At 46.9% G+C, this 24,309-nt stretch overlaps 1 protein-coding gene across 4 annotated transcripts in view; it reads right to left on the minus strand.

The window, feature by feature from the left end:
- MDGA2 (MAM domain containing glycosylphosphatidylinositol anchor 2) overlaps positions 1 to 24,309 on the minus strand; it is a 1,595,858-nt gene that overhangs the window by 771,599 nt on the left and 799,950 nt on the right. For 2 of the 4 annotated variants that reach the window (XM_086937278.1, XM_086937276.1), the window contains exon 4: positions 7,011 to 7,219. In XM_086937278.1, the coding sequence (XP_086793404.1) occupies positions 7,011 to 7,219 (209 nt within the window). The remainder of the gene's footprint in view (positions 1 to 7,010; positions 7,220 to 24,309) is intronic. The other 2 variants (XM_086937277.1, XM_086937275.1) reach the window with 1 other exon arrangement.

The raw sequence follows: 24,309 nt of genomic DNA on the forward strand, positions 1-24,309 counted from the left end.
AATGGAGATTCAAATCACCCAGAATAGTAAAGTTGGCAGATCCCACCACTAGCGAGATGGCTGCTTCTAGCAAAGCCTCAATGAACCTCGAGGCAGGCCCCGGTGGGCGGTAGATATACAGTCCTGAGAGTGTGAACTGTGCACTAATAGCAATCTTAAAACGGGCACATTCACTACCACATAGATCTTCCTTAATGAAGGAGCTGGGGTATTGAGATTTATAAATTACTACAATACCACCGCCTCTGGTATCCCTATTTTTATTTAGTGTCTCGATCAGATATCCTGCGGGGAGCGTAAGATTCACTATTCCTGTCATGTCCTCATCTCGTAGCCAAGTTTCACAGATAAAGAACACATAAGGGGATTCTTCATCAATGAGTGTCTGTACTTCCAGATGGTGTGTGGCAAGTGATCTGACATTTAGTTGAAATACCGTAATCTGAGCGTGAGTCTCCAGTCCCCTAGTGGGTCTCACTCCGCCAGGTACTGGGGCAGCAAAGTTACATACGGTACAGGTCAGACCTGACATCCCTAGTTGTTTTGGCAGTATCCCACACATCTCCCTACCTGGATTCAGAGTTAGAAGTACCTCTCTGTCGTTAGCAAGAAGCACTCGGCCAGGGGGACTGGCGAGAGACCTGGCGATGACGGGCGCAGACGGGCTTGCCTTTGGCGCGCCCGCTGCGCCCGCTCGCTGCGCGGACGTTTGGTGGTGGCCATAAGTAGGGGAGAAAGGGGGCGGGCATCTAAAAACAACTAGACCGTCACCCCAAACTGGTCGGAAAATGGCGCCCGCGTGAATCCCTGAACAGCTACTAGTCGGCTGCAGGGTTCGCGGTAGCAGTGCGGGAGGGAGTGATAGTGCATGGGGTAAATGCAGGACAAAGCATTCAATTTTAATAAAAGCACACAATAATTAAAATTAGCATTTAATTTTAAAACAAAGTATGCGCACTCCTAGCTTTTCCCGGCTGTGCCTCAGGAAAGAATCTTATCAATCTAGCTGGCGCGCAAAAGATACAGCGTGGTATAAGTAGCGTCTGAATGCCTGGAGGGCAGTGCCTCACCAATTTCTCCTCCAGACCCTGTTTCAGGCAAAAGAGACATGTGCATCTACTGCTTGACAAAGAATGAGGTCATTATGCTTCTCATGTGATAGGTAACTGACAAAAGATAAAATACTTATGGGCATATTTATAAGAACTTGTGATAACTACCGCACGAGTAGCATAACACAATTTTCAACATCGGGGCCCATCGCAGGAAAATAACCCTGTGTCAATGTGGAATTCACAACACGGCAGTAGCATGCAATAGTATGCCGATACCACAGACAATGTCCACAATACAACCACCTCGATGGAGACAAAAACACAAACCACACCAAAAAACCTGCAATGGGCACAAGCGCGATGAGGTAACTAGCAATAGGCAGCACCAGGCCTGCAACACACACCTGGCAGGTGGGAAAAATCACCATAAAAGTAGAAAAAACACCCAACCACAAACTGACCAACACCCAAGCACCATGGTGGCAGCTGGAGCAGGCGCAGAGGACTAGCGCAACCCCACAAACACCTAGGACGACCAGCCCGGGACCTCGGGGACAGGGAAGGGCAAGGACAAGAAGAAGAGGAAGATGAAGTTCAGTCCGCAAGCAAACAGGATCATAGTCACGGAGGTGATTGGAACACCATCAACAACTGTTCGGCACCTCCAACGTGCCATTGGGCACCAAAAATGGATTATGGCGGGACATCGTGGACAAGGTGAATGCCGTCGGTGAGCACAAGAGGACAATGGACGAGGTCAAGAGGCGATGGAATGACATCAAGCGGCGGACAAAGGAGAAACTCTCTGCCAACCATAAATGCAGACAGCAACGCAGACTGGAGGTGGGGGCCCATTGCCACAGCTCGAGCTGGATGATATGGAGGAGCTGGTGTTGACAGTTATCAGTGTGGAGACTGTGGCTGGAGTCAGTGATCGGACACTGCTTGACAGGACACAACACAACTGCAACACTGTTAGTGACCACCAGGTACTGGGGGGGCCGGTGGAGATGGGCACAATGGCATACATGCACAATCAAGCAGAGCACAGTGCACACCCACAATGACTCTGGGTCCTCGTCCAGCTCTACAGACTGTCACAATGTACAATGCCATGCTGTCTGAATGTCAACATGTACCATGCGGCTTCATGCATGTGGACACATCGTAATACACCATCTCCCCTTCACATCGCGGGGGCACCATCAACATTTCCCAGCCACTCTTCACTGATGACGAGGAGGAACACCAGCATCAACACCCAAGCCCTCCAAGACATCATGGACATCATCCGCACCTCACCTCCAGGATCAGGGCAGGCCAGCTGCATCGAGGAGACCCCCACCCACTACCCAAAGCACCCAGCAGGAGGCACCCACAGCCCTGGCACTCCTTAAGGCCCCCATGAACAACAAATGTCCTTCCAACTCTGTGTGCTGCAGTGCCAGAGGGAGACCGCAGAGCAGGTGCGGTTGGGCTTCGGCAACCTGGCAACCAAACTTGACACCATCCTTGGGTGTGTAGCCCCGCTTCATGGTCTTCAATGAGCCCTGACTGTCATTGATGGAGTCATGACTCAGAGAGAAGGACACCTGTCCGCTCAGAGTGGCTCCAGCGATACCAGCTGCGAGCTAGCACACATGCGGAGGCTCATGGAGGACATGGTGCGATGAAGGTGGAAAGAATGGCAGCCACCGCTGAACATCAGTGGAATGTAGCCGGGATCTACCATGCCCTGCACATCCTAAGCATGGCATTGCTGCCACAAGGTGTGGTGATGTTGAATGTTGCTGCCCCCACACCATCTACATCTCCACCCCCTGGTGTGGCCATGCCTCTCTGTGCAGTAGACCTCACCCCTCCAGCACCTGAGGTGTCAGTGAAACACAGTGTGGCAGACAGACCACCTACGGCACCGGAGTTGTCAGTGCCACACAGTGAGGCAGCTGGACCACCTCCGGCACCTAAGGTGTCAATGCCACACAGTGCGGCAGATGGATCACCTCCGGCACCTGAGGTGTCAGTGCCACACAGTGTGGCAGATGTATCACCTCCGCCACCTGAGGTGTCAGTGCCTCCCTGTGCCGCAGCTGGTATAGCAACACCCCCAGGTGGGGGAGGGCACATATCCGGGGACAAGGACATGGATGGGCTTGTGATCAGAAGGGCTCAGTAGCATTCATTTCCGCCACCTGGCCTGTTCCAGGTTGGTCCCGCACATGGCCTCCTGACCTTCCACTAACCCCCGATTCACTCAGATGCACTCACCTTGAATAGCGACATGTACCGCCACATCTTGTTTGAAGACCAATGACCCAGCGACCTGGCAGTGGACTGCACCACTCCTCTTCCGCAGTACTTGTCTTCCACGGATGGACGGGCCCAGATAGTGTGGTGTATTTGGCAGTGCCCTGTACTGCTCCAGCTGTGGAAAAGCACTGGATGTGCAATAAACATCCAGTGACGCACTGCTGTGTCATGTCTTTCATCATTCATGTATGTATGTGTAGATGAATGTAGGGACAGTGATTTCCCTTGCCTCAATGATGCTCATCCTGTTGGGTGCCAGTCAGAGGGTGCTACATAGTACTTTGTGTCACAAGTCCCTTGGACACCACAGCAGGGACACACGCATCAGCTGCTTTCTTGTCCGGACATTGACTGAACCACGCCCAGTGCCCACAAGTCATATTTGCAAGTCCTGCCATGTTTCGGCATACAGCAGGCCAGACCACTCCGCTCACGCTCCCAGGGGGGCTTCGTTGCGTCCCGCCGCAGGTGTACTCGCTGGTGGTGTGTAGGTCTCTGGTCTAGATGTCAGCTTGTCACAGCCCCTCCCTGAGGGCAGGTCTGCACACACACCACACCCACCCGGCACAGGCGTCACAGGCCATGTGAGCTCGCAAATATAAGGAGCAGACGACATCACATACCCCTCTGCCAGCAGTGACTGGTAGGCGGGCCCATGGCCTTGAGGCCGGCACGGGCCTGCCACCACATGGCACTGACTGGGTTTGCACAGGGTTTATGGCAGTCGCTGCGTTTTGGCTTGCACAGACACCCCGCCACGGGACGCTGACTGGGGTTGGACAGGGTTTGTGGCAGATGCTGCATTGCGGCCAGCACAGGAACCCTGCCACTGGACACTGACTGGGGTTGCACAGGGTTTGTGGCAGATGCTGCATTTGCGGCAGATGCTGCATTCTGGCAGGCACAGGCACCCCGCCACCGGATGCTGACTGGGGTTGGACAGGGTTTGTGGCAGACGCTGCATTGCAGCTGGCACAGGCACCCCGCCACAGGACAGTGACTTAGGCTGCACAGAGTCATTGGCACCTTGAGCTGCTGAGCGGGGGTGCAGCCTGCGATGATGGCCCATCCTTGTGGTCTGGACTGCCCAGGATTTGTGTGCCTTGCTGGACAGCAGTGTAGGCTGCGCCAGCATCCTGCGCGGGCCTACCGCAACGTGGCCCCGCTTCCAGGGTCACAGGATTAGTGGCACCCACTGGGCTGAGCGGCTGTGCAGGCTGCGATGTTGCCGGGTGTCCTGGTTCATACCATGCCATGGTGTAATATAGTCCCAGGACCAGGTGTTTTACCTGGTGGCCAGCACAGCGTGGGTGGATGTTGTGGAGGGTGCCATGTCTGTGGGCCCCAGCCTTGTGGCTTGCAGCAGCACTTGGTGGCACCTGCAGTCTACATGCCAGTGGTGGAAGGTGAGCAGTGTTGCCCGGGTGTGCATTGGCCGGCGGGATTACTAGGATGCCTCTACCTGGGTGTGCATATGCGGGCGGGCGATGTTGTCTCGTGCAAGTGTGTGTACTGTACCAGTCATGTCTCTGGACTCTGTTTCAGAGAACGGCTCTGTCTCAGATGTGGGACCTGGTGTGCTGCTATACGTACCAGCAAGTAGTTGGAGACATACTGGTAGCAGCAGGTGAGCTGTGTGGCCTGGGTCCCAGGGTCGGCTCCCTCTCTCTCCCCTCTCTTCTCTCTCTCTCTCCCCCTCTCTTCCCTCTCTCTCTCACCCCCTCTCTTCTTTTTTCTCTCTCTCTCTCCCCCTCTCTTATTCTCTCTCTCTCTCTCTCTCTTCCTCTCTTCTCTCTCTCCCCCTCTCTTCTTCTCTCTCTCTCCACCTCTCTTCATCTTTCTCTCTCTCTCCCCATCTCTGCTTCGCTCTCTCTCCCTCCACCTCTCTTCTTCTCTCTCTCTCTCCTTTCTTATTCTTTGTCTCTCTCTCCCCTCTCTTCTTCTTTCTCTCCCCTCCTCTCTTCCCTCTCTCTCTATCCTACTCTCTTCTCTCTCTCTCTCTCCTCTCTTCTTCCCTCTCCCTTCTCTTCTTCTCTCTCTCTCCCTCTCCTCTTCTCTCTCTCCCCTCTCATCTTCTCTCTCTCTCTCCCCCCTCTCCTCTCTCTCTCCCCCTCTTTTCTTCTCTCTCTCTCCTCCCTCTCTTCTTCTCTCTCTCTATCTCTCTCCCCCTCTATTCTCCCTCTCTCTCTCCCCCTCTATTCTTCTACTCTCTCGCTCCACCGCTCTCTTCTCTCTCTCTCTCACCTCCTCTCTTCTCTCTCTTCTCTTTCTCTTTCTCTCTCTCTCTCCCCCTCTCTTCTTTTCTCTCTCTTTCTACCCCTCTCTTCCTCTCTCTCCTCCTCTCTTTTTTTCTCTCTCTCTCTTTCTCTCCCCCCTCTGTTCTCTCTCTATCTCTTCCTCTCTTTTTCTCTCTCTCTGTCCTTCGCTCTCCCTCTGTCCTTTGATGTGCGCAGTACACTCCTTCTCATCATGTTTTTTTCTTGCAGGCTGTGTCCTACGGAGTGTGTCGAGGAGAGCCGCCATGTGTCAATGTGATTTCTGTGTTGTTTCAATAAAGTTTAATTGTTTGCTTCAATAGTGAATGTGTGATGGTCATTTCTGTGCCGACACATTCGTGTCACCAGTTGTGATTGTGCGACATCAGGCGGATTATTTGGTACATGTTTAGGTGTAACTGATGTGGCATGTCTTTGCCTGGGGTGGCGGGGGCCCTGGGGGTGGTGCCGGTGGGTTTTGTGGCCCTCTTGGATGTCCGCCTTGCAAAATCAGTTGGCCCATGACATCTGTTGCCCTTCCGATGACGCCCTGGGCTGGGCTCCCTATTGTCATGCAGGCTACCGTCTGACTTTACACCAGGTCAGAGCAGATGTAAATTTCCTGCTGCTAACGCACCTTATTGCGTGTTTTGTGTTCTTATCGCCAATATGTCTGATTGTTGTGAATGTTGAGGTGTGGTGTTGTTGCGGGTTTTTGCACGGGAACGCCTACTCTGCATCTCATTATCGATAGTTGCAGGGGTCCCCTGTGGTGATTTTTTTTGCAGCTGCTATCGCAGGAGAAGTGGTGCTGTGGGCTGTTACCACCTGCTTGTGAAAGGTGGGGTCAATTTATCATGACTTTGGCAGCAATAAAGTGCCGTTAATTCGGCGATAGCTCCTTGTAAATATGCCCCTCTATTTTACTGCAGCATTCAGATGTTCTCATAAAATGTGTTTGTGACATCATAGCCATGTGCTAATTTAGTAGACAAGCCAGAATTGTTCCAATAATTAACCTAAAACAAATACGTTTATTAGCTTGTTACATCTGTGAAATTCGGAAAAGAAGTAATTGAGAAGAGAGCAAATAATTTTTCAACAGTGTGATGTAGACACAGTTTCACTTGTAACAACCAAAAGATTTGTAGTTAACTGGCTCAAGCTATTTTGTAAATAGAGGGTGGTACTGTACACATCATCATTTTAGCATTTGTAGTGAAAGTTTAAATACACTGAATGAGTATAAGGACTTATTGTACAAATCAATTTACTTGACAACACAACTAGAATTATTTAGGATAACCAGAGAAAATAACAGAGATATGTCCCTAATATAAAATGATGGAAGAACGAAAAATAGTGGGAATCAGAAAAAGATGTACTGTACCTTGATTCCTACCTGGGTGAAAAACGGCTCATAAATTTCCACTCCTTTATCAGTTCCCTGCAACAATATCTCTTGACCGCGTCTCCAGCTGTATCGAACAGGTGGGTTGGAGTTGGCAATGCACCGGAGAAACACAGTCCTTTCATAGTAAAACTGTTCCTTTGCTTCTCCTATACTTTGATGGACAGTTACAATAGGATCATCTAAATCTGTAGGAAAAATGCAAGAAAAACAACACTGTTAATGGTACAATAAGTTGTTATGAATCATCGCTTGGACAACAAAAACAGAAATGTTTTTTTCAGTTTCCAAATTTCACTGTACAATTCTGAAACAGCTGCTTACCTCTGATAAGGGATTTTTTTAACAATGTTTTTAGTTTAGTAACAATACTGTTTTACAATTCAAGTTCTAGAAGGTATGATTTAAGTTGCAGTAACCATACAAAACTTGGTTTTGTTGAAATAATGTTTTAAAAACAATATACACAATGCTCAAAATATAGTTTTTTGACGTTTCAGTAGCAAGGAGGGGGACACGGGTGGTGAAGTACACTGAGATGATTCCTAAGACATACCAGCACCTAAAAATATAAATAATGCAATGGCACACTACAAAGCCAGAATGAAAGTTCTAAAAGTTGTGTCTTTGCTAAAAAGATATATTTTTGGTTTGCAGGTTGCAGATTCGACTACCAGTGTGGTTTCCTCAGCCTTTCAGGCTTCTGAGTGTAAGAAATGATACCATATAAACGTTTTCTATATAAACACTTTGGTGACATAACTAGCAGATAATTATTAATATTATCCAGAGCATAAACAACAATGTGAGTGCACTTTGTTTAGTATTTCATACATCTGCCTGATATACTATTATGTTGCTGTAAAAACCAAGAATAAGATATAGTTGATGGAATGAATCAAAACAAAGAGGATAGCTGCCTATAGCTGGCAGTGCCAGTAACATCAGTACATAATTCCAAATGTAAAAAAAGCAGCTTGGCAAGTGTGGAGATAATGTTAATGCTTTATTAATAAAGTTACGAACAACAAAGTTAAACTGGGAAGTAAGTGTTGAGATAATAATAATGCTTTATTAATAAAGTTACAAACAACAAATTTAAACTGGGAAGTAAGTGTGGAGATAATGTTAATGTTTTATTAATAAAGTTACAAATAACAAAGTCAAACTGGGAAGTAAGGAGTAGGAATTAGCCTGAGTGAATGGGAAGGCAGTCTATAGATTACAGCTGCGTTCTTATGGGTTAAAAGGATATCTGACAAGATAGGACAATGCACATTAGAAAGAAAACAAAGTCATTGAAAATTCTTTGATGAGGCCATCTGAGCAGGTAGAGGTACACAGATTACTGTGAGATGCCAAAGATATGTCAGGACAAAGGGAAAACAGGATCAAAGGGATTCCTAATGCACAGTCCTTTTTCCATGCCTTAAAAGCAGAGTATTTTAAACTTGAATAAATGCAAGGAGATTAGAGATTGCCCAAAGTAACCAATAGTACAGATTACCTCCTGGGGGCCATATCGTGATGGGGTTTGATAGCGCAGTTTAGAGCCCAGCTCCTGTTTTATGAGCCAGTAGTGTGTAAAGTAAAAAAATGTAAACTAATATTTCTCTGATTAGTGCTTTATTTTCAGACAGCACTGCTCAAAAATAAAAGGAGGCAAATGATGCTCACGGTTGCCAAGCTGTACTATCGAAAATAAAGCGGAAACATCAGATTAAACAGTGCTTAAGTTGTAAAATAATAAGTGCCAGGGCCCTTACCAGGAGGCCACTGCAGCTTGTACCACCCATTGCCACGTCATTGCTGCCAATGACAAATACCAATGACCAAAACAGCTGAACAACTACTAACTGGTTGGAGAGGCGGTTATTAGTATTTTTTAAAGTATATTGTATTCATAAACAACCGTTGTTCTGCTCATCTCTAAATTAGATGAGCAGCGCCACCATGTGGCAGAATGTCATAAGTGTGGTGATGGCAATTACTTGCCGGTGCCGAGCACTGGAAACCAAATAAGTGTCGGTGCCGAGCACCGGAAACCACCAGCTCAAATTAAACACTGGGTTAAAAGAATGAACCGTACATATTTCAGGAATATATAAAAGGTGCTCTGCTCTGCACTGCACCTGCAAAAGTTCTCTGTCTTCAAGCTATGCTAGTTTTAATGGGGCTGCCCTCTGTAAATGGGTGCCCTATTAGAAAGAGGCATTTATTGAAGTCCTCCTTTCGGAAGTCAATTATTTATTTTCTACTTTCAAACAAAAACATTAGGGGATTGTCTTTACTAGGCCCAGGTAGAATTATAATTCCATTTGCAGAATTGGCAACATTTGGGTAACTCCGTGTTACGCTTGTAACGCAGAGTTCCTGCAAAATTCCGCCAATCGGTGCCAGGCATAATTATTCTGTCCTTCTTGGCTTGCAGGAGCAATGTCAGGCTCCACAACGCGCATGCGCAAGTAAGATTTGCTGGCCGCTGGCAGTATTTCCAAACACCATGGAGCCTTCCAGTGCCATTTTATAATGCTGGCGGGCACAACCAGTCGTGGTCAGACAGGGCTACCGTTTGAGCAGGTTTGCTGCCGCTCACAAAGATTTTCAGCAAAGTCAACTTGAATGGCTGCAAGCTCTTGTGCAACGCATGGTGGCATTCACGCTGAATTTCAGCACTGCTCGCGCTACCGGCACTGAAAATCTGTGCTCCTTGTGCTACCAGAGCTAAATTACAGCGCAAGCACCATATTTTCTGCACTATGGTGGAATTCCGCGGAAACTCACTGTTTTTTTTATAACTCTGTGTAATTCCGCAGAGTGAAACTCCATGAGTTCTGCCCAATCCTGGTCTTTACATCAACTACATGTCTAATTGCTGTCTATAATTGAGCATTTTGGTACACACTGAGATAAACCATATTATTACATTTACTGCAATTTATTTAAGGGCATATTTATTAGCACAATTTTATGATATAAAAACAAATATAAACAATGTTTCATATTGTGAAAAATCTTCTCTTGTAATATAATAGTGCATACAAGCAAAAAGGTAATTCCTTGTAGTTTTAACTGTGAGGATTAAGAACTAACAGCTACCAGATGTACTAACTGTCATGCTGTATAATTGTCCTTTCATTCATTGTTTGACATTGGCAGCCTCAGCCAATGCGGGTGGGAGAAAGGGATGGGTGGCGGGTGTTTCTCTGTTCAGACACGCATGTCCCTAATATGTCATTAATGTATTGTTGTGACACTTATTCCTGGTATACTGCGATTTCATGTAGTGGCCATTTAATTTCTACCAGCCAAGACATTATTTGATCCATTGTTCCTGTTTGCAAACCCTGTCAAGTTATGCCCACTTTCTTGTTTGCCACTCTTGGCTACATGCCGTCCAGTTGCCACACATAGCAGCCAGAATAGTCATTATGGTTGTGCTTCCACAAATGCTAGCCAACTGATCATGTGACAGTGTTTCCCCACATGCCACCTAAATCATCATGGGACTATCGTCCACTGCACCAGGCATGCTAATCCTGATATGTCTTTCAGTGAAATTCCAGCCAATGCATGTATGCCAGGAATGCATTGTAAAGCCATTCATATGCATGATTACGCATATACATGAACACATACACACACATACATCCTGATACATAGTGATACAAACATACACCGCATATGCACCCGTCCCTTCCTTCAAACTGTCCAGTACATCCAAAAGGGTGAGGATGTAGCATAGAACATTATACCGCAGCAGGGAACTTTTATATTTCGACACCTCCATTGTTTTTGCAACACAGCACCTGGATACCTCCATGGGTGACAAACAACAATACAATATGTAAGGGGACATGTCGTGTCCCTTTCACACACAGTCAATAGTACTGGATGCATCCCCACTCAACTCACCCGTTCTTTCCATCTGCCAATTGCCACCTCGCCTCACTAAGACCGGGCTGGCCGTTGGGGGCACAGGGCAATCCCCCAGTGCGCCGCAAGGGTGGGGGGGGCGGTTTTAGGCCCTTGGGGGCCGTTTTTGTTACAGGGTCGATTTTGCAGCATAGCTGTAAAATCGGCCTTGTAACAAAATCGGCCGAAAAGAGCCAAAGAGCTCATTCACATCCCTCAACCCCCCCGCCCCCCGGGGGCCGGCCGAGCACTTTGCCAGGGCCGGTTTTGGTTCCCAGTCCGGCCCTGACTGAGACAGCCTGAGACCCAACTTTGTTTTTGGTTAGAGTTTGCAAATATCTCAGGTAGTATTTTATTTACACTTCTCAACCAAACATACAACTTTTCAATTACAGCACAATTACATTTTTTTACATGATGTCACGTTGCTCTGCATGTTTTAACAGATTCAGCAATACATCAAGTCACCTAAATCCCAGCAAAAAGCTTTTGTGTGCTCATGGTAAGTCTGTACCTAGATCCCCCCGTACCCATTAGAGAGCCAGCCTGCACCACCAGGCCATACCTTGGTCCCCTGGTGCAGACAGCATCCTCCAAACCACAAAGGTCCAGTGTCCCAAAGTGCCAATGCGCATGTGCTAGGTTAGGCTAGGGGCTGCGGGGGATACAATCCAACCTATATGATCTCAGCAACTGCGAGAGCTGCTTGTTCAGGCACTTGGTGGATTAATTCAGCAGCGAGGCACTATATGAGACCAAGCAATCAAGGCTTCCGGGAAACACTTAGCAAGCCTCATAACCTCACACCCAATGGCCTCAAATAGGTCTCTACATCTGATTTAAGCCAGGTGTAAGATGACCAGACTTGGAAGCACCCTTGGAACTAGCTTGTACACCTCTAACTGGAGGCCCCCTACCTTAAGCCCCCCTTGACCATGCCACTACTTATTGAACCTGTTAGCCTTAGTATGCGTCACAAAAATACAAGAACAATATGCTTACCAGGCCCTCCAGATAAAAGAGAGGCCAAACACCAACACCCCTCTAGCACCTTCTATGCACAGACGAAGGGAAGATATAAAAACACTGTTAGATGTCAGATCAAATGCAAATGCACATACTTCCTGTATCACTCAGACCGCCATCTTCCAATTATTTTCACCTGCTGTCTATCCAGACCCATTCCGGCCCTGTATGTGGTAGCACCTATGCAGAGTGAATGTGAGATGAAAACAGGTCGGTCGACTCTGGTTGCCACTAGCGCGATCCTCAGGACCTTAGAGAACTGGTATCAAGAGAGCAGGGAGCCGTCAGAATGCTGAAACTGTGCTGTGGCTGGACCATGAGGCCGCAGTTCCAGATAGTCAATAAGAGTCGCCACAGGCAGCACTGGGAGCTCAGTGCCCTATGCAAAACTATATCTTCAACCTGGGTCAACTTATGTGCTCGAAGTGTATGCCACCATGTATGTCCTTTTAGACTGTGTGACTAGTTTCCCCACCCGGAATGGCCGTAAAAGGCTGCTGTAAACAACTCACATTGCAAATAGCAAACATCTGGCAATTTTGAAACCAGTGCAACCAATCTCTCTACATCACTTGACCATCTTGTATCTTTGTGCCCCTCCTCAAGCCTCTCCCAGCCCATTCGGGCTTTTTTGATAAGAAATGAAGAGGCTTAGTCTTTACAACCACCCAGCTTTGCAAAGAATGAGAGATCACCGAAATGCTTCTTCTCAGATGCTGCTGGTCAGCCAACCCCCCCTCAGCTTAGCTATGAACACCACCTAGAATAGATTGAGCAAAGACTACCTCCCAAACCATGACTCAAGACCTCCAGATATCACTGGAATCCTCCCTAAGGCTCTCCTTGACTTAGGTGCTAAGCTGGCTGCCACAAGGTCTGGTAGGACAGGGTGCCAAGCCTCCAGAGATGGTGCGGGAATGGTGTAGGGTGCGCTGCTGCCTCGGGGTGGTGACTTCTGAAATCCTGCAACTTTAGGTGAGACAAAGCATCAACAGTGATATTGAGTATTCCCAGGTTTAGCCTTAAACATAATGTTATTTACCAGGCGCAGCAAGATGAGCTCCGTGAGAAATTTAAAGCCATATTGCAACTTGCTTTCTGCTGATTCATAGCCACTACCACCACCACCATGTTGTCAGGCAAAAACACTACTACGTGGCTGCATAGGTGTGCAGGCCACATCATCAGAGCAACAACTATTGGGTATAGATCCAAGAAAGCTACATTTCTCACTAAGCCTGTCTGACACCACTTACTGGGCATTGCTGCGTGCACCAGTTGCTACCAAGTATTGTGCTGGGACCTACGCTCCCCACTGTATCTGTAAAAAGACCCAATTCAGGGCTAGCCTACAGAGGGGGTATCCACACCACAGTCCCAGTAAAATGTTGAAGGATGGAATGCCAAATTCTCAAGTCCTGCCTGACCTCTCGAGACAGCCGTGTACGATGATGCTTCTGTGTAAGGCCAGCCAAGGCCTAAGCAATGGATCTAGAAAACAGATGTTCCAAGGGGTAATGCAGAGGGCAACGTTCATTTGACCAACCAAAACCTGTAACTAAGTGTCACTTTTCAGGCCACCAGGTACTCTCTCAGGGAGCTCCTAAACTGGGCAACTCTATCCTCCAAAAACCTGTACACACCAGCCATAGTATCAAACTCAATGCCCAAAAAAGTAATCTCCCCGATGAGCCACACTTCGTGCCCTGGCAATACCGATCCACTTGGCGCCAACACTTTCTAAAGAAAACACTAGAGGAAAGAGCTGGTGGTATCGAAGTACATGCATGATACTGAGCACATCATGGGCGTACACCTGACAAATAGAGAGCACCTTCAAATTGAAACCCCATCAAATGGAAATCATCAGAGTGCACCGGCAGCAAACGAAAAGCAGATTAAATGTCTGCTTTCACTAACAGTGTTCCAGTTCTCAAACGCTGTAAGATAGCAATAACTTGGTCAAAGGAAGCTACTTTTCAGATCACAGCATCAGGTCAATGGTCTCATTTACTGAGATCCCATTTGCCAATGATAGGTCATGTACTAGGTAGAACTGGCCCAGTTCTTTCTTGGGCACTACCCCAATGGGGAGCAGACAAAATACTCAAAAGCTGGAGAATAACAAGTACCAGCAACCCTGACTAGTGCACTCTCTTTTGACTGGCCTCCTCCTTACAAAAGGGAACAGCCGCCACCCCTACAGCAGGGATACTGAAACTATGAGTGAAGCCATGCAATAATGTCTGTGCCACTCTCAAGTTACTGCAACTGTTAGATCCATGGGATCATAGCTTGAATGTTAACCAGTGAGTGAGCCTTTTGGAAAAATGGCAGGGCATCCATGCTTCTGCTGGATCTTTTCTCTTCCTTTCTTTAAGCAGTTGAATGCAGCGTGTTCTGATATGCCACAGAAGGAGCAATTGTGCTTGAATTTACAAGCCCCAGGTGTTCTTGAGCATGTTTTCTTGGTATAGGCCCAGCAAGAGCCCTTCTTCTCACCAGCCCCATGGCCAGATACCACCCAAATCTGCTGTAAGTAAGACTCTGACTTCCTAATCATGAAGTGGTGCAGCCATGAATTAACATCCATATGATCCCAGAACAATGTTTTGTAAGCCACTTTCTTCCTCCTAAATGCCCTTTCATAATCCTTCCAAGATCAGCCAAACCCATAATTCACACAGACATTTTTGTTTTGATAACAAGAGAGTTGGGCTCTAACTCAGGGAATTTCTCTACCATATCACATGGAAGATAGTGAAACCCTTCACTCAGGTCAGCAACGTTTTTTCAACATCTTCCTATGCGGGGCATGAGAGCAATCCCTAGTAAGCAAGCACTCCTTCCAACACTAAGCATCCTACCTCATTGGGGTCTCAATAATCAAATAAATCAAATACCTCCACAGAGCCTCACTCTAAATCTTTTTCTTTACCTCTGCTGAGAGATGGCCCCCAACTGTCCATGCTCAGATCTCACCAAGCCCGACCCATACCAGGTAAAACATTGGACGTTCATTCAGTACCTGCGACAACAGTCTCCTTGCACCTATCTGGGTGAGCTGCTTTGGATGGTGCAACTCCTGCTCCATGGTCTTTGCCTTTATGCCCCACAGGATCCCTTTACCTGGGGAACCACTACACTCACTACTTGGGTTGACTGTTGTACAAGAGGGGTTTACCCCTGGTACCCCACCCTAAACTGAGTCACAATCCTCCTGGTCCTCTTTAAGTTGTCCCCATCCGGGACCCTGGCTAGGCCCTTGTCCAACACCATACTGGTGAGACGGTCAATTTTGGAAAGCTAGGGCAAGACACAGACGAGGTTAGATACTAGTCCTTCTGTGCCCCACAAGAAATGGACACTTGCTTTTCCCTGTTCTAGGACCTGGGGTGGTGGTTTCCCTCACAGCTACAAAGTTGTGTCCTCTCTGCACTATGCTTCTGCCACCCACTACTCCACCCGTCTGTACCTGTGCTGGTGAACCTCGGCCCGCAGCAGGTGCTGTGGTCCTGACCTGTCTGACTCCTCCTTGCATTCTTTGGTATAGGGGAACACAGCCGTTGGGGGGAACCCTGGCCTCCTAGGCCTCTCAGACGCTACCAACACAGGAGCCTAGCAATGCAGGATGCTGCAGCACCAGCAACTCATCCATAGAGTCAAGCCTTCTCAGCACCATCTCCATATCACTGTCCCTCCCTTTGTTCACTGCCCTCTTGGGACCCTTTGGCAGCATGACACCACACTGTGACCCTCCTGCAAAACAAAACACAAAACACAGTAACAAACAGGCATATACTGCAAAGAATAACCCCCCTCTCCAGCTTCTACCTCTTTGTCCTGGCATTTGGTGCAGTTGGTGGTGGGGGCATATGTGCAAAGGGAAGGGGTCAAAAATGCCTCAATGATGGGACGGGGAGCGACCCTTAAGGACACACACTTGTGCCCACATGCAGCACCAGCCAAGACAACCAAAACCAACAGTCCAAGGTCGGTCTTGGCTGCAAAACTAGGAATGCAGGAAAAAGAGCCAAGTGCTCTAACTTAATTGTGCTGATTTGTCGCTGAGAAGGAAAAATGGGTTGGGGGGCTTTGGAGCCCAATGCCTACAGGCACAAGAGGAGCATGTGCTGACCTGCTAGATTGGGGCGCATGGGGGGCATGATGATGCACTGCATGTGAGAAACGCTGGAGACCCGCACAGATTACTTCTTTATTGGCAGAAAGCCCCAAAAGGGTCTCCTCGCCATTTATTTATCTCCTCGTAACGAGCCCGCCCCGAGGAGTGTATTAACTAGATACAATGTATGGAGAGGCCCGAATTACTCTCTACATCCCTCCTTTCCTTTAGCTCACATTAACATTACTAGCTTTTTTTCTCTTATCATGAAGATGCACACATAGTCTTTGAAACGTTGACTGGGGGCAGGGTTCAGCCAGAGACCATACTTCTGGCTCCAGGAGCTGAAACTGATTCCTGCTTCTTCCAAATCGGGATTTCTTAACTCCCTCGGTGAGCATGGAAGGGGATTCCTTGGGGTTCGCGCAGTTGCGCCAACCGGTGTTTCCTCAGAGTTCCGATCAGGAGTGGATAGCATTGGTGGCTCATCATGTATTGGATCTCCTCCTCCCTCCAGTGCAGTCCGGTGCTGGTGCACGAGTGGCAGCCTCAGATCTTCTCCTCCATAGCGGTATCCATGCCGGGGAACCATACTTTGCATCGTAGGTGTGCATTGGTCTTTGCCATACCCTAGTGACCGACATGTGCAAAACTAATGACTTGGTCTTGCAGCTTCCTAGGGTCTATGATCACATGGCCTCACAACACGACACTGTGCTCATGCTCGCTGAGTTCGCTGCGGATCCTCCAGAGCTGCTGTCGCGCTAGCTGGTCTTCTATATTGAGCACCTGCACGCCGTCCAAAAATTGACCTCACCCTCTGGTGAGGAGGGCTTCTTTTACCCTTGCTAGCGTCTCATCCGAGGCGGTGGTGTCCCTGAGCTCTTCAAGTGTTATGGCTTTGGGGCATGCTTCCCAAGTGATCATTCGGACCAGGGCCTCAGTGTGTGCTTCGTCTCAATGGGAGCGCTGGTGGGCCATCTCTTCTGGGTGTCTCGGGAGGTAATCTGCTGGGTTGTGTGCCCCTGGACAGAATATCACCTTGAAACTATATACCTGCAGCTGCACTGCCCTCCTCCCTATTCGGTCAGAGGCTAATCTTGACGTCCCGGCAAAAAGGGGGTTTAATGGCTTATGGTCAGTCACTACTTGAAATTCCTGGCCATAGAGATATAGATGAAAATGCTGGCACACCCACCTTATTGCCAGGGCTTCCCCCTCAATCTGGGCGTATCTCGATTCAGTGTCAGGCAGTCCGTGGCTGGCATATGCGACAGGCACATGCCAGCATGGTTCTGGATCTCGCTCTTGGAGGAAGACTGCTCTAAGCCCTACCAGACTGGCATCAACCACCAACTCGGTGCGCTTTCCTAGATGGAAGTAGGCCATGACCGTTTTGTCCATCAGGGCCGCATTGATGGCGTGGAACGCGGCCTTGGCTTCAGCAGTCCATTCCCATCGGTGACCACTGCATGTCAGGACCCGTAACATTTCGGAAACTGAGGCCAGATTCGGGATAAACCGGCCACAGTACGTGGCCATTACTAGGAAGCTACGAATCTCCGTACGCGAGGTACGAATTTGAGCTGACTGGATGGCGGAAGCTTTCTTGGAGTCCACCCTCAACCCTTCCCTGGAGAAAGTGTAGCCAAAGAAGTACACGGACTCTTGATAGAATGAACATTTGGCCTTGTGGAATGTTAAGCTGCAGTCAGTCAGCCAGTGCAGGGTGGCACGTAGACATGTGGTGGTGAAAACACCAGGATGTCATTGCTCAGATTGATGATGCCTTGTAGACCGCACAGGGTCTCCCGGATGGTGTTTTGGAAGACCTCTGCCACCAACGATACCCCTATCTCAGCCTCTTGTACCGGCACAGACCCACATGAGTGGAATAACTGGTGATGAACCGACTCTCCAGTTTGAGTACTAGATGATGGTATCCAGCATTCAGATTGAGCTTTGAGAACCACATGGCTCTGTTGAGGTCTGCCATAATGTCATCCATCATGGGCATGAGATGACGCTCCTGCTTGACTTCTTGATTAGGTAGGTGCATGTCCACACAGAGTCTGATGGTGCCACGCTGTTTTGGCTTAGGCGCTATGACCAAAGGTGACACCCACGGGGTAGGGCCTGACACCTTCTCGATGACGGCGAGATCTTCCATCTTCTTCAGTTCAGCTTCTACATGTGGACGCAGATGAAAGAGCACGCTTGGGTGTCTCAAGGCAGTCGGTCGGATGGATGTGTCGATGTGCAGTTTGAACTATTTGCCCTTGAGTTTGCCAAGGCCTTCGAACAGTTCTGGGAGGTCAGGAAGTATGGTGTTGGTGAATGAATTGTGCACCTGATTTGTGAAAAAGACAAGGCCAAGGTCTTCTGAAGTGTGACAGCTCAGCAGCATTAATTTCTTCCCTTCGGTGATGTAGAACCAGACTCTGGTTGTGCGTTTGTCACAGGACACTTCTGCTTCAATTACCCTTCTCAGGGAGAGAGGGGTGGTTCCACCATAGATGTATATCCTGGCCATCGTGGGAGCAAGTGGGGGTCACAGAGAGAGCCGTTCATATTGCTCAGAGTCCATGACATTCACGGATGCCCCCAGTGTGGCCCAGCGCCAGGACGGTCAACCCTGCCACTTTGACGGTCCACATGGGAGGAGGCCTTTTTTGTTTGTTCGACTTACTTACAAAGACATCATCATCGTCATCTTCATCCAGGGTGAATTGACTCCCTTGTGTGACACCCTCTTCTTGGACCTTAGGATCGTGACAGTTGATGGACTTGTGACTTGGCCCCATGTTGCTTTGTGAATATCGTCCGAGACCTGCTATTCCGGCACACTTTTGCAAAGTGGTTTGGCTTCCCGCACCATGAGCAGTTCTTCCGTTTGGCGATACAGGGCTCTACAGGAAGATGGTCTGCTCTGCAGTTGCTGCATGTGCCACTCCCTTGTGTCCTGGACGTAGTGTGCACAGGGTGTGGGCGTTGTTGGACCGCTTTGACTCTTTCCTCTTTCATGGGAGGGTATTTAGGGGCATGAGACACCATCCCCTGTACTGCCAGTGACCCCCAGCATGAGAAGCGCGGAGCCTGGAGCCGGTGTCATGTGAGCGGCGTCACCATCGAATGTGCTGCGGAACAGAAGTGGTGGAGGGGCTGCGAGAGCAGGCTCACCCCGTGGCGTGGGAGGGACACAGAACATCCGGGCCTGTGGTGTGGTGCTGCTGGTGCGTAGACTGTTAAAGGCAGGGGAAACCCAATAAACCCTTGTAGGCTTGGGCACAGAGTAGTTTAGGTCAAAAGGGTGCTACAAGGGACTTATTTGAAGCAGATTTGCATTCATTGGTGAGTCGTAACTATATAACGCACTCTTGTGTATCCGTAGGATAACTGGTTTGCATCAACTATAACAAATATTATTGTGGAAGGAAAAATGAACAAATAGAGCAAAGATCGTATTGCGTGTTCAAAAACTATTCTTTATAATGCAACAAAAGTAGGGAGACAGATACAAATGAAATAAAGCAAAAAAGTCATGAACAGAGATAAATTGAATTTTTCACTGCAGTTCATAACTAAAAGACATCAACTCCAAAAGTTTGAAGACACAACCAAAATTAATTAATAAAAAAGGGTTGTGAATTGGTAGCAGAGTAGCGTGATAGGAGATGATGGAGTGTCGACGTTTCGGTCTAGGTAGCAGTCGTCAGATAGACCATCATCAGGACGGTGTTTTTCTATGCAGAAAAAACTCCCTATGTAAAATAATACAACATAATCAATAATTGGTTTAAAAATTAGAAATACATTAAATGCATGCTCTATATGTCAAAATAAAACTCTTATTACTCAATGGCCACTCCTTCCTAGTGACCAATGAGAGACAGTTTCTACCATCAACATGAGGCAATATAGTTCCAAATCGTGAAATTATATGAAGTTTACATGATAAAATTCGATAAAACAGTAATGTATACTGATTGATTGTTAAAAAAGGAACAACTTCTCATTAAGGAAACTTCACAGTGATTTCGATTGAATTAAAAAAAGGAAAAGAGGAAATATTTACAAACATTGTAAAGTTATCACACAGTTGGAATAACAAATCCAAATACATTTATAAACATTGGTGCATGCCTACAAACATTAATCTAAGGAAGTTGGTTTAGTTTGTCACCTTGAATCTTCCAATAGGTCTCAAAATAGCATGGAAACAGCAGGACCACTGGGGAAACTGAACACAGCAAAAGCGTGTGCCAAAGAAGCCTCAACTAGAGAGAAGGAGGTGGAGTCTTATTAAGGGTCAGGGTAAAACAACTTTACACTGAATTCATATGGTAAAGCAAGAGACAATACCTTAAGTGTAGGCAGTATACGTTGAAATTGATAACCAGTTAGTGCATGAAGATTAACATCCGAAGTTCCTGAAGGAGAGAGTTAATAGTGGGTGGTTTACATAGTCTCCCACATATTGTTGAACAAGTTAAGCTGTAATAGTGCAAATATCCACAGTTGTCTGGGAAAAACTGAAATGTCCCTGCCGTACATTGACTGTGTGAACAGGGTGTGCGTAACAAGTTACTGCAAAAACTGACAGTTACCAATAATCCGGATTAAAAACCGGTGGGTCTTTAGTCCGAAAACCATGTACCGTTTTGGATTAAAGCTGACCAATGAGTGCAGCTATGCGTTTCACTTGAAGGTTAAAAGAGGCAAAAAAATGTGACCGAGAATTAGTTTATTCAGAGGATGGCAGCGACGGTGAGTTGCTAGCCCGAAAATGAAAGGAGCATTAAGGATTAGCCTAGATGTTCAGTATATCCATATGTTAGCCTAAAAAGCGGCGGAGCAAGGTCCTCGTGTTGCACGCAATGGTCCTATTTGAAGCAAGGCTACTTACATTGAGAATCGGCATACGGGCGCATCGTCAACCGTTGTTTGGGAACAATGGAAGGACTACGGTTTTGAAGCGAAAGCACTGAGACGGTCGCCATCTTGGATTGGTCTTTTTGTAATAATTAATCTCCAGCTTTGTTTTACATAGACCACAATGTACTCTGAATGTTGACCTTTTGACAACTGTGATTCATACCGTTTTCCCAATCCAAGATGGCGACCGTTTTATTGCCTTCGCTTTTAATACATTGCAAAATGACCTAATGATGTATCAATTCATACCCTCTTTGCCTATTTATTAATAATCATAGCTTAGTATATCTAGAATTATCCTTTTAAGAATTAAAACAACAAACGAAGTGACCGAATGATATTTCACTTCCGGTTCTGCTTAAAATGCTTCCGGCTCACTTATTTACATCTGTTTTGTTTCCCTATCTAAGATGGCGACCGTCTCAGTGCTTTCGCTTCAAAATGACCTAATGATATACCAATCTATATCTACTTTGCTTATTTACTAATTATCAAAGCTTAGTATATCTATAATTATCCTTTTAAGAATTAAGACAATAAACAAAGTGATCGAATGATATTTCACTTCCGGTTTCACTTAGAATGCTTCCGGTCCACGGACATAAAGCCGTCTAACCGTAGTCCTTCCATTGTTCCCAAACAACGGTTGACGATGCGCCCGTATGCCGATTCTCAATGTAAGTAGCCTTGCTTCAAATAGGACCATTGCGTGCAACACGAGGACCTTGCTCCGCCGCTTTTTAGGCTAACATATGGATATACTGAACATCTAGGCTAATCCTTAATGCTCCTTTCATTTTCGGGCTAGCAACTCACCGTCGCTGCCATCCTCTGAATAAACTAATTCTCGGTCACATTTTTTTGCCTCTTTTAACCTTCAAGTGAAACGCATAGCTGCACTCATTGGTCAGCTTTAATCCAAAACGGTACATGGTTTTCGGACTAAAGACCCACCGGTTTTTAATCCGGATTATTGGTAACTGTCAGTTTTTGCAGTAACTTGTTACGCACACCCTGTTCACACAGTCAATGTACGGCAGGGACATTTCAGTTTTTCCCAGACAACTGTGGATATTTGCACTATTACAGCTTAACTTGTTCAACAATATGTGGGAGACTATGTAAACCACCCACTATTAACTCTCTCCTTCAGGAACTTCGGATGTTAATCTTCATGCACTAACTGGTTATCAATTTCAACGTATACTGCCTACACTTAAGGTATTGTCTCTTGCTTTACCATATGAATTCAGTGTAAAGTTGTTTTACCCTGACCCTTAATAAGACTCCACCTCCTTCTCTCTAGTTGAGGCTTCTTTGGCACACGCTTTTGCTGTGTTCAGTTTCCCCAGTGGTCCTGCTGTTTCCATGCTATTTTGAGACCTATTGGAAGATTCAAGGTGACAAACTAAACCAACTTCCTTAGATTAATGTTTGTAGGCATGCACCAATGTTTATAAATGTATTTGGATTTGTTATTCCAACTGTGTGATAACTTTACAATGTTTGTAAATATTTCCTCTTTTCCTTTTTTTAATTCAATCGAAATCACTGTGAAGTTTCCTTAATGAGAAGTTGTTCCTTTTTTAACAATCAATCAGTATACATTACTGTTTTATCGAATTTTATCATGTAAACTTCATATAATTTCACGATTTGGAACTATATTGCCTCATGTTGATGGTAGAAACTGTCTCTCATTGGTCACTAGGAAGGAGTGGCCATTGAGTAATAAGAGTTTTATTTTGACATATAGAGCATGCATTTAATGTATTTCTAATTTTTAAACCAATTATTGATTATGTTGTATTATTTTACATAGGGAGTTTTTTCTGCATAGAAAAACACCGTCCTGATGATGGTCTATCTGACGACTGCTACCCAGACCGAAACGTCGACACTCCATCATCTCCTATCACGCTACTCTGCTACCAATTCACAACCCTTTTTTATTAATTAATTTTGGTTGTGTCTTCAAACTTTTGGAGTTGATGTCTTTTAGTTATGAACTGCAGTGAAAAATTCAATTTATCTCTGTTCATGACTTTTTTGCTTTATTTCATTTGTATCTGTCTCCCTACTTTTGTTGCATTATAAAGAATAGTTTTTGAACACGCAATACGATCTTTGCTCTATTTGTTCATTTTTCCTTCCACAATAATATTTGTTATAGTTGATGCAAACCAGTTATCCTACGGATACACAAGAGTGCGTTATATAGTTACGACTCACCAATGAATGCAAATCTGCTGGTGCGTAGAAGCAGGAGCTGCCATTCCTGAGACAGGTACGGAGTGAGTCATGGTTTCGCAACCGGCCTCATCGCCAATGTGCTGACTTGCTGGATTGGGGCGCAGGGGGGCCTTATGACTCACTGCATGCGAGAAAAGATGGGGACCCACACAAGTTACTTCTTTGTTGGCAGGAAGACCCCAAGCGGTCTCCTCGCTGTTTATTTATTTTCTCAGGACGAGCTTGCCCGAGGAGTGCATGCACTAGATACAATGTATGGAGAGGCCCGGATGGCTCTCTAAAGAACACAAGGCAAGTTCCAGTCCAGCAGAAGCCCGGGAGGAAGAAGAAACGGGGGCCGAGAGCTCACATAAAATTTGTTAATCAGCACCTCTAATAATGAGCTATCTCCAAGGGAGCAGGAAGGAATATGGGGCCACCTGCTGGCAGACCACAGGTGGAGCACCCTAGACTATTCTGGCACCATGCGCCGTCTCAGGAACAAGAAGACAGCAGGGAGCACTCGGGCACCAAGCAAGTCGAATGGCGTGCAGAAATGTCACCACTCCAACCAGAAGGCTCCAAGAATCATTGCATCGCAGCATTGGACAGTTGCCTGGGTGAGATATGCATGTGAGCAAAAGATCGAGCTCAATCAAGCCTACTTTTCAAAGCAACACCCTGCGGCCCTGACCACCGCTGCAATTGCGAGTTCCATGATATCCAAAATGAAGCTGCGTTATTACAGTGTGGTGCGCCATATCTCCGGTCCAGAACTGGCGTAACGAAAGTTGAGGGGTCCCCCTGCAAGGCACATGGAAGGTTCCCATTCCGGATTTAATCCAGAGCTCCCAGGACTGACTACTGTGCTTAGGGGGCCCCCTGAAGCTCACCCCCTACAGCACGGGGAATATGTTACTCCACTAGACCCAGAGGATGTCTCCTTATGGCCCACAACACTGCACTGGCCACTGATCCCGCCATGCATGGCTCCACATAAACGGTGTTCTGACTCATTCAGGGAATGCCTTGAGACAATCCACCTTA

This window comes from Lissotriton vulgaris, chromosome 9 (assembly GCF_964263255.1).
Source record: "Lissotriton vulgaris chromosome 9, aLisVul1.2, whole genome shotgun sequence".
Classification (NCBI taxonomy): Eukaryota; Metazoa; Chordata; class Amphibia; order Caudata; family Salamandridae; genus Lissotriton; species Lissotriton vulgaris.